The sequence below is a fragment of the Athene cunicularia genome (genome assembly GCF_003259725.1).
Source record: "Athene cunicularia isolate RWA chromosome 2 unlocalized genomic scaffold, athCun1 chr2_part1, whole genome shotgun sequence".
Taxonomy (NCBI): domain Eukaryota; kingdom Metazoa; phylum Chordata; class Aves; order Strigiformes; family Strigidae; genus Athene; species Athene cunicularia.
This window is the reverse complement of record NW_020799095.1, coordinates 64,167,780-64,178,481: the sequence shown is the minus strand read 5'-3', so window position 1 is coordinate 64,178,481 and position 10,702 is coordinate 64,167,780. Positions and strand designations below refer to the sequence as shown.

Genomic DNA, 10,702 nt, shown 5'->3' with positions numbered 1-10,702 from the left:
ATGTCCCACCGCCTGCCCCCCCGGAGAGGCGCCATGTGACGAGCCGTTAACTGGAGCTGTCAGTGATCTTACCCTGCGGATGTTTTAAGATCACTCCTAACTCCCCAAAGCCTAAATGAAGCCCTTTTTGCCTCAAGAAAACTTGCTTTGGTTCAGAGGGTGAGAACAGGGATGTCCGTGCCGCAGGCGCGGCTCTCTCTGTGGAGGTGGACACCGCCCGATGCTCGTCGCCCCGAGTCGCGCCCCCCGCCGGCTCTGTTTGAAACAGTCGGTTTGGGTGACAGGACTGGAGACACCCGCATGTACCGGGCGCTAATCCCTATTGTAGTCTTGGCGGGGTGTATCTCCTGGGCTGCAGGAGAGCTGCACCCTGCTCTGGCCAGGTTCCCCTATGGCAAAAACTGTAGTTGGGAGAGACACTGCAGCGTGGATCAGCTGTTAAATCTAGATACACCCTTTCTGTTCACAAAGACTGCCCTAAAGTATAGGTGTCTACTGCTGAGGATGAAGGCTTCAAATTCATGGTGGTAGGAACACACGGGGTCGGGACATCTAGAAAGCTCCACAGGAGTGCCTCACTTCTGGCCCGCAGAGCCCACGGGGAGACCAGAGCGAGGAATGAGCTGCTGTCAGCAAACCCTCTGATCACTGAGGATTTTGAAGCAAATAGTTTACAGTTGACTGACAAATACGTGCTTGTATCATGTGGTTTTTGTTCCTTAAAGTGCAGTTATTGTGTATCGTCTCCAAAACCGCTCTGATGAGAAGGGTATCGTCGGTAGTTATGTTGTTATTCCTGAGTTGCAGAGAAAGGATGGATAACTATAGGTGTAACTCCTAGCCTTGTGTCTCACCTGTTTAAATATTACTTACAGTTTGGTTAAATGCACTGATTTTCAGATAGACAAACAGTGTGAGTTGTGTCCTTTTGTGTGCAGATTATTGCCTATCACGGAAGCCCTACAAAAATTTTCTAGATAATAGCTGCTTGCTGCTGTCACTATTGTACCTTTTGACATCCAGGTCAAAAAACCTTATTGCTAGCAATCTGCAGGTATTAGGACAGCAGGAAAATTCTGGTCTTCACTGTAAGCAACATGAACTGAAAATGCTGAGTGTCTTCTACTTATCTGGTAAAGTACATGTTGTTAAATTACTCATTTCAGATAGAATTGGAAGATTGTTTCCATCTAAGCTTGCTTTTTAATTTTTTTTTAGTTATGGGAGAGAAGAAACAGGAGAAAAGTTGCTACTGTTTATAGCAAAGCCACTAACGAGAAATTTTCTTAGGTGGAAGATTGTGCATGCAGAAACTTGTTCTTTCTGCCTATTTATTTGAGATAATGAATCAGTAGTATGAATTAGGTGTTGGTTTTATATTTTGTAGCAACGTTTCAACACTAGGCACTGCCTTGAGGGAGGAACAAAACACAAACTTTTACCACCATCTGATCACTTAGGATGTCTGATGATACTTATCTGTAGTTAACTCAGCATTCTAGTATTTATTGCTTCTTTTATAAGTGTGTGGTCTAATCTCAGGTTAGTTAAGTACCTACCCAGCTGGTGTATTTAGACTATGACAAGGCATCAAGTTGCACATGTTGAGGTGTGCATGTACCTTAAAGCTATCTATGAGCAGATTTTTTTTATTGCGTGTGTTTCCGTGTTGCAGGCAGTAAAATGGAACTGAAATGGACTTTGAATTTTCTTTGTACTGCAGAAGGAAATTACAGTAATCTGTCATACTGACCAGATAACATTTTTTTCTTTTCTTTTTTAATCTTGTAGGTCAAATCAGTCTGCTGACTTCTACCAGACCGGCTGCTAGGTTTAAAACACAGCATACACACGTATAAGTAAGCTGAAGGTAATACTGAAGATAAACAAATTTAAAGAAGGTAAGAGTTTATAATTCTACAATTCTGATGCCTAATGTTTTGCTCAGGTTTTCTTAGAAGGGCAAATAATTGTCTTTGTGAAGTCAAAAGAGAATTGTTTTAAAGTCCTGAACAAAATACTGTTGTATCTGATCATGTCAAAAGTAGTAATACTTACCCAGTGAAGAGTCTAGTGACACCAGTGGAAACGGCTGTCTCTGTTACAGCTATGGGATTGAGATACAAAGGCAAAGAATAAATCCATAAAGTATCTCAACTGTCTAGTATGGGATTTAAGGTACTTGTTCCACCAAATCAGTTTATCTGTGAGTTGATAATCTTACAACCTAATTATGACCTTTGTTGCATAGTTTGTACTGAGAAATGTAACAGACAGAAATAATTTTTCAGTTTGTATTCAAATAAATTTGAGCCATTCTTGTTTTGTTTTATTTCCCAGGCTCTGAACCATGGACAGCCTTTGTGCATCAAGTACCACTTTTGCACTTGATCTCTTAAGAAAGCTGTGTGAGAACAAAAGCAGGCAGAATCTGTTCTTTTCTCCTTTTAGTATTTCATCTGCTTTGTCTATGATTTTATTGGGTTCAAAAGGTAACACTGAAGCCCAAATAGCAAAGGTATGTCTAAATAAAACTTAGTGTATTGAATTTGATGGAATTGTATGAACAACAAACCTATATATTGTAGTCTGTGACCTGCACTTATGCTAAACTATATTGTCATTCTGGTCTCAGAGAGCAGAGGTCTTCCTTTAATATGTATGTAAGCAGTACCTGGTTTTGTTTTTATATGAGGAGCTTCCTTTTGTATGAAATTGAGAGGTTCCTAGTTCTTGTTGTGTGGAGTTTTTGGTTTTTTGAGATTGAGATCTTTCTTCAATATGTCATTAAGAGATACCTGCAATTTTTTTGTAGGTTTGGTGAATCTCTGGTTACATAAAATATTTTCTTCTACTATCTTCTTTGGGCTTAATGTCAGACTATACATGTTTTGAAAATGTAGCCAGGCACATTAAAAAAAAAAAAAAATTAAAAATCCACCCTGCTTGCATGTCAAAATGGTAGCTGCACCTTGACTTAACATTTTTAAACTTGCTTAGATGGCAGATATCACTTGGCATATTTTTACATGTGTAGTTGACAGTATTAAATGAATGATCAGTCATTTTTGCCTCTTTTGTGAAGTGGAAGAGGAGTATAAACACACTTCGTTGTTGTTTAAATCTAGAAAAGTTTATCCAAAATTATATTATATTATTGCCATACTCTGAGATATTTAGAAACTGTCTGGATATAGTCCTGGGCTACTGGCTACAGATTGCCCTGCCTGAGAACGGGGGTTGTACCAGATGACCTCTGGAAGTTCCTTCCAACCTCAACCATTCTGTGATCCTTTGGTGCTTGGCTTCAGTGAAGGAAACTAAATACTGGCAACTTTTCTACTCCCTGATTTATTACTTGTACAACATCTGTCTGGGTGTGTCATATGTGGCTTGCATGACAAACTCCAGATGGGAAGTGTGATGAAAAATCTTTTGGCTTCAAGTCACAGATTTTAAACCTAGGAGTAATATTAAAAAAAATAAAGTGCTGAAGCAACTGTGTTTAAAGGAGGTATGGACTCTACTGAGGATGTTTGTCTTTCTACAGGTGCTTTCTCTGAACAAAGCTGAGGATGCTCACAATGGGTATCAGTCACTTCTTTCTGAAATTAATGCTCCAGACACCAAATATATACTGAGAACTGCTAACCGACTTTATGGAGAAAAGACATTTGAGTTTCTCTCAGTAAGTAACTATTAAATTTGTGGCATTTTTTAGTGTAATATACTTGACACCTATTTCCTTTGGAGTTCAAAGGCAGGCTTTGGGTTTTACTTTCCAAATTTTCTAGGCTGAGACCTGCCAATACAATAGATCATGCCAGAACCTGGTATCTGAACTTGGTGGAGAGAGAAACTACTTTAGCTAACCTGTGATCTGAATGAACAACTGGTGTAAAGCACTATAAAATCCATCAGACTCTAAATCTTCAGAATTCCATGATTCATTTATATTTTTGGTTGACTTACCTCTTTTCTGCATCATGTGTAAAGGTGATAAAAAAGAACTGTTATTGCTCTTCAGCGTGGGCAGTATTTTGTAGGTTTTCTGTTATGTAAGTCATCCAAAGATTGTACTGAGAGGAGTACATGACTTTTAAGATTTTCCTTATCAGATCTAAATAAGGATAATAGGTATTGTTACACATGTTCCTGTAAGTGCTTCCCTAGAAGCAAGAAGATGTAAGGCTCTATTATTTTTTCTTTCCCCCTGGAGTGATTTACAGTGATTATTTTTATAAAGAATGCTAGTATTTAATTTATCTAGTAGATAAAAATTACATGGACTGTACTCTAAAACTTTCCATCTGTGTAATAAAGATCTAACTACATGAAACCAGAGAGAAGGTATGTTTTTTCCTCTTAAAAAAAAAAAAAAAAATCGGTTTACCCTTTAAACTAAAAGTTTTCTATTAGTCTGGGAAGTTTAACAATGAAATTTATGTAGAGAGAAGCTTACAAAATCATATATTCTCTCAGGGAAGCAAAAAAACCCCACCCCAAAACTAGCCACATAATTTCTTGATTAAGTTATGGAGAACTTTGTAGCATAGTAAACAAGCCATTTGACTTAACAACATCCAGTAGACAATTCTTAGTTCAAATAGGTGGTATAAGACCTAATAGGAATGTATGAGACAACACTAATGGCTCTATATGAAGCTGAGGAAGGAAAGTAGGCAGTCTTTCTTGATGTATTTAGGAATCATCTGTGGCTGAATGTGAGTAAAATATATTGCTGAAAAGCTGTTCTCAATGTCCATGTTAGTCTTTTATAGAGTCAAGTCAGAAATTCTACCATGCTGGACTAGAACAGACTGACTTCATGCATGCTTGGGAGGATTCCAGAAAACAAATAAATGCCTGGGTAGAGGAAAGGACTGAAGGTGAGTGTTTTGCAAAATGCCCTCTTGTATGTAATGGCTGCCAGGGCTTGGGTAAACAGCTGTTTCAAGATATAATATTGTGAATTAAAAACCCCAAATACTGAGCTCTTGCTCTGGTACATAATTCTCCTATCTATTGTGTATTAATTACAGAGTAAATACTATATTAGGATATAATTAGATAAATGGCAAACTGTTAAAAAATGTGTTTTTTTCTATGTATCATAAAGGTAAAATTCAGAACTTGTTGATGGAGGGGATTGTCAGTTCACTGACCAGACTTGTGCTGGTGAATGCCATTTATTTCAAAGGCAACTGGGAAAAGCAGTTCAACAAAGAGAGGACAGCAGAAAAGCCATTTCAGATTAACAAGGTATTATGTGCTAAAATGCTGACAATACACTGTTACTCAAGTACTCTGAAATGAATACATTTAACAGAATCATTCAAGCAAGGTTATCTTGGGCAAGCTGTATGAAATTCCTTATACACTCTCCTTTTAATATAAACACTCTCTGTTTTGTTTCTCTTGTTTCACATAACTACTAGAAATTTAACAATTAAGTATTTCTTTTGTTCTGTCTCTTTCTTTTTTTCCTTTCACCCTTCTTGTTTGTTTGATAGAGGTAGCCCTCTACATCGTTACAGAACTTAGAGCTGAAGAAAACAGTTGAGTGAAGCTGTCAGACTATTTGAGAGTTGTGAACAATTGTTAGTGAACTTGATTATTTCAGCATAAAACTGGTGTAAGAAAATAAATTTTCCTTTAGGTTGTAGGCAGAAAAGAGCACTTACACATGTGCAGAAATTTCTGAATGTAAATCTTCAGTCAGTGTGCTTTTTTTCTGCATTTCTACCACTGAACTGATCCAAAATAAATGTGTGTGGGGGGAAATCACCTTTGAAGACCTCCATGCTATACTTGCTTGCTTTTAGAAGTAGATCAGTGCTATTGAAGAAGACTCGGCTACTATCATTAGCAGGCCATGGCTGCCCCTCAGATTCACCTCAAACTCTGTGTATTCCTCCAGATGTTATTAACAAGAACTTGTAACATGACTTCCTTAACCTGCTTAACCACCTGCTTAAAACAAACATGCGAAATTGAAGCTGTCATGCCTGACTTCAAACTATCCCTCCCCCATGATGATCTATATCTAAGAATGTTTGAAACTGCTATTACCACTTTTTACACAGGAACTGTTACCACTTACGCCATAGTACCTACTACAGCGCTTCAGAAACAGCTGAATTGACTTGGTTCCTAACACCTTGCCCTCTCACTGTTGAAACCTGTTGAAAAAGCTCACAGAGTATCCGAGAACACTGTTTCATTTTCTTTTCCTCGACCAGTGCAAACCTAGGGCCAGGTTTTAAAATGAAACACTAACAGCATGTAGGGCAGCTGAATAATCTGCCTTTTTACTTGTGATAGAATATTGTGTAGTGCTACCACACATGGAAGGTTTGGCATCAGTTCCCTGCAGAGATGTCACACAAAGCTCAAGCTTACAGATTTGCTCTTTCCTTTCTGTCCTGAGGAGAAGCAAATTCAGTGATATTTCTGTACTGGATACTGTGCCAGGGTGAGCTCACGACCCAGATCTTAATGTTTCTGGAACATTCTCAGAGCCCAGTCTAGCTCTGAGATTACCTTTTACTTTGTAAATATAGAGTATATATATATTTTTAAAATACTGAGAGTTTTTTGGGATCCAGATAACTACTGGAGAAAGCTGTAAGAGTAAGGTTAGAGCATGTTGCTTTGGCTCACCCAAGGAACTCACTTCTAGATATGCAAGCAACTACAAATCTCTTTTCTTGTAAAACTAAATGGCTTAAGTTTGTATTTGCATGATTGCAGCTCATGCTGTAGAAGTGTGTGAGTAGGCTCAAATGAGCAATTGGAAATCCCACATGTAAGATTTAATCTAGTTTGTTACTGGACAGATTGTATGCTAAGAGTTACTTTAACATCCCAGGAGCCTTTCCAGCATCCTGTGGCTATTTCTGTGACTCTTGCATTTCGTATGACTCACTGGATGATTTTTCACATGTTGTGTGGCCTTTTCTTTGCTTATCCATCCTCTTCATGTGTCACTGCTGTTGCAAAATAATTCCTGCTGTATCCTCTGTGGGCGTTGCTTCGATGGGCTTTAAAAACAAAAACCTACTTGCATGGTTATGTCATGAGAGTGAGGGAGAAAGCAGTGGAACTCTTAACTGAAAAGAAGGAAAATAATGATGTCAACAATAGTAGCTGATGTTCCATGTGAAAAGGGAAGGAGATAGAGGAGAATGAATTTGAGAAGAAAAATATTTTCCTTCCTTACTTTCCATGAGACTTTTAAGAATTCAAAATAATGTTCTTGCTTTCTTGGCATTTTTAGTATCATTTTAAAATATTTTCATTCCTCTTTGTTATGGCACTTGGAGCCACATGGACTAAAAGTGAAAATACCTACACTGAAATTACTTTGTATTCATTTAAAGCAAGGAACACAAGACCTGCTTTTTTACCAGCTCTGTTCAGTGCTTGTTACTAGTTCTTAAGTGAGCAAATATGTGTCTTTGCCTTAAAGGACACTTCACAGACATTAAAAATTAAATCTCGGGGGTCCTTCTTAACTCTTGCTTTACAAAAGACAGTGGTAGAGCTGTACTCTGTGGTGTATTTAGTTCTCTTTAGTCAAATTCTAAAAAGCCCTGAGTAACTGGATGCCTGCTTTGTATTTCAAGACCAGCATACTACCTCAGTACTATTGATATCTCTCTATTTTTTAGAAAGAGACCAAACCTGTTCAGATGATGTTCAAGAAGGATAGATTTAACATGACCTATATTGGGGACTTCCAGACCAAAATCCTTGAGCTCCCTTATGTTGGTAATGAACTCAGCATGATCATCCTGCTCCCTGATGCAATCCAGGATGGATCCACTGGCTTGGAGAGTGTAAGTTGTTGAGCTAAAAGCAAAGACAGTCTCTATCCTTCCAGGGAAAAAGGTTTGATATTGCCTATAGACCTGCAGTTCAGTTCCACGCCTATTATGTCACTGGTGCTCAGCACCAGCTGAAATGTCCCCCACCTCCCTGCACCCACAGTGACTGTCAGGCCTTGTGTCACTATTGGTCAAGCTGTGTGGTGCCCTCTTAGCCAGAGGCTCTGGAAGACGACCCAGCCCTCCTCAGGAGCAGAGGTTAGCTGTGGTTATGGCGAAGGCCTAGTGTGGTGAGCACCATATGTGGGGAGGGGAGATTTGGGGGAGCTCTTGGGAAGTCCTGTAGCTTGTCCCATAGATCTGTTCTGAACAGCTGGCAGATTGTCTCTGCCCCACCACCTGGAAATGGGCTCATGGGTAAGTGTAGGATCTCTTCTATTGTGGAGATGTGATACAAGTTTTGGCTATTGCATGCTTTGGACAAGGTATTTATTAATATGGTTTTCTGACACTGACTGCTAAAGGAGTTGTGAGCTGACTTTTTCATCAGCCTGTCAACCTGAAGGAGGACCCTTTGGTTAAGAGGTAGAAGAACTGGGTTCAGTGTCTTTATGACCTTGTCATCAATTCAGCAGTGTCCTTGCTTCCTGGATGTGAAAATGTAAAAAAAACCTCAGTCTAACATGCTTTATAAAAGTAAACTTTATGTAGAAGGGACTGATCCTTGTTGTATCTACCAAAAAGCATATGGGATTAATTTTAGCTGGGGCCATAGTGTCTAGTGAGAAGTATCATGGGAAAAAGATGCATGTTATGCACTATGTAAACAAACACAGTAATCACTACTTTTGTCTGTGTAAAACTGACTCATTTTAATTATGTAACTTTTGGGTTTTTCTTTAGCTGGAAAGGGAGCTTACGTATGAGAAGCTGATAGATTGGATCAATCCTGAAATGATGGACTGTACAGAGGTGAGGGTGTCTTTACCCAGGTTTAAACTGGAAGAAGATTATGATCTGAAACCCCTTCTGAGAAGCATGGGGATGCCTGATGCGTTTGACTTAGGGAAGGCAGATTTCTCAGGAATCTCAGCCGGCACCGAGCTGGTGCTCTCAGAAGTGGTTCACAAGTCCTTTGTGGAAGTCAACGAAGAAGGCACTGAAGCAGCAGCAGCCACAGCAGGAGTGATGATGTTGCGCTGTGCACGAATCATTCCAGAATTCACTGCAGATCATCCCTTCCTCTTCTTCATCCGGCACAACAAAACTTCCAGCATTTTGTTCTGTGGCAGATTTTGCTCTCCCTAAAAAGGAGATGTCTTGGCAAAAGAGCCACCATTACACAGTAACTTTGTTTCCTTAGAATAGGGCTACTCTTTTTGCACTAACTGTCTCTTTCATCTGTGCCTGAATCCACTTCTGTGGCCTGCATCTCAGGCTTGGATAGAGTAACAGCTGCTTAAACATACACAGCAACTGCCATTTAAAACAACTCTTGCCCTGTGCATCTGAGTGTAGAGGTCTGACTTCTTGCTGACACAAGAAACATCTCACTTGCTCAGTGAATACTTCCTCTGTCCTTGCCGCTCCCATTGCAGCTTTCGCTGTTTGTGGCCACCAGGCAGCAAGTCAGGCACCAACATCTCATAGGAAAGGAAGAATTTTGTTTCTGAGGATATTGGAGTACATCTTTAGCTCCCCTCCCCCTTTTTCCACCCATCCTCAGTTCTTTTTTTTTTTTTTTTCTTTTTTTCCCCAGACTTACCTGTTTAATGTTTTGATACATTCCCTAGACATTAAAGGAGTCTTTTTCAGCCTGTTCCGAGTCTTGTGAAACATCCTGACAAGGCAGGATTTTTTGGATAATACCTGGACAAGCACTCAGGCAAGAATGGGAATAAAAGTATGTCTTTGCAGCAGATGTCCTTACAGGTTATTCGTGGGGTGAGAATTGATTGCTATTTTCAAACCCAGGTGTCCTGTGGTAAATTACCCATCACCTAGTTCTAGTCCTTCAACAAAGAATGTAAGGAAAAACCATATGGTGCCTGTGCAGTATTTAAATGACAAAGCTTTAACTTTTTGCTATTGTTTGTATATTTTTCCTGTTCATAGTTTCTTAAACAGTTTAACTGAATAATACCAAAGATGTAGCTGAAACAGCTTTCTAATACAGTATTTGCTGTTTGTTTCTGAAATAATAAAATAACTATAAATGCTGTAGGCCTCTGTTTCTCTTTTTCAAGCATAAATTATGCATTTTTTTTTAATCTGTAGTATGAGGAAAACAATTATTTCTTGATAGATTACAACGAACTTCTATGTAGCTAGCTGGGAATTTGTTGTTAAAGAGGGAATTTTTTTGGAATACTGCGTACTCGGGTGACTCTGCAGTTTGGGGTTGGCCTTGCTTGGGTTTGTGGCAAAAAGCCCTTACAGCAGCGGGGTACAGGGCCAAGTGCTGGTGTCTGGGCAGGACCGGGGTGCTCCCTCCTGGCCTTGTGGGCGACCCCCCCTCGGGGTCAGTAGTCGCTGTCCGGCTGGAGCTCGATGTCCCTGCGTCTTCCCCGTCACGCAGTACCGGCTGTCTCGGGTGAAGAGAATAAAGGCATCACTGGGGGAACACCCCCTCTCCGTTTAGCCACCAGGATGCAGGTCGCGCACGCCCGTTGGAGGCCCGGTGCTCCGCGCCCCAAGGGGCAGTACGGGGCGGGGGGGCGGTCCTGGGGGCCCGGCCGAGGGAGAAAAAACGTCGGGTTAAACCGAAGGGAACCCTCTGTGATGTCACCTGCTTTACGTTAAAAAAAATAACGATAACCGTGACCTAAAACCTGAGCGTAAATCGAGCAGCACAATGGGAGGGAGACAGAGAC

The 10,702-nt window shown here is 40.1% G+C and overlaps 1 protein-coding gene across 1 annotated transcript in view; it reads left to right on the top strand.

Moving 5' to 3' along the window:
- The window catches only part of LOC113476055 (heterochromatin-associated protein MENT-like), a 22,396-nt gene extending 12,350 nt beyond the window's left edge, over positions 1-10,046 (top strand). Inside the window, exons 9-15 of the mRNA XM_026841381.1 lie at positions 726-778; positions 2,346-2,518; positions 3,551-3,688; positions 4,772-4,889; positions 5,120-5,262; positions 7,674-7,841; positions 8,733-10,046. Coding sequence (XP_026697182.1) covers positions 726-778; positions 2,346-2,518; positions 3,551-3,688; positions 4,772-4,889; positions 5,120-5,262; positions 7,674-7,841; positions 8,733-9,137 — 1,198 coding nt within the window. The 3' untranslated portion in view covers positions 9,138-10,046. The remainder of the gene's footprint in view (positions 1-725; positions 779-2,345; positions 2,519-3,550; positions 3,689-4,771; positions 4,890-5,119; positions 5,263-7,673; positions 7,842-8,732) is intronic.
- Positions 10,047-10,702: the final 656 nt, after the last annotated feature.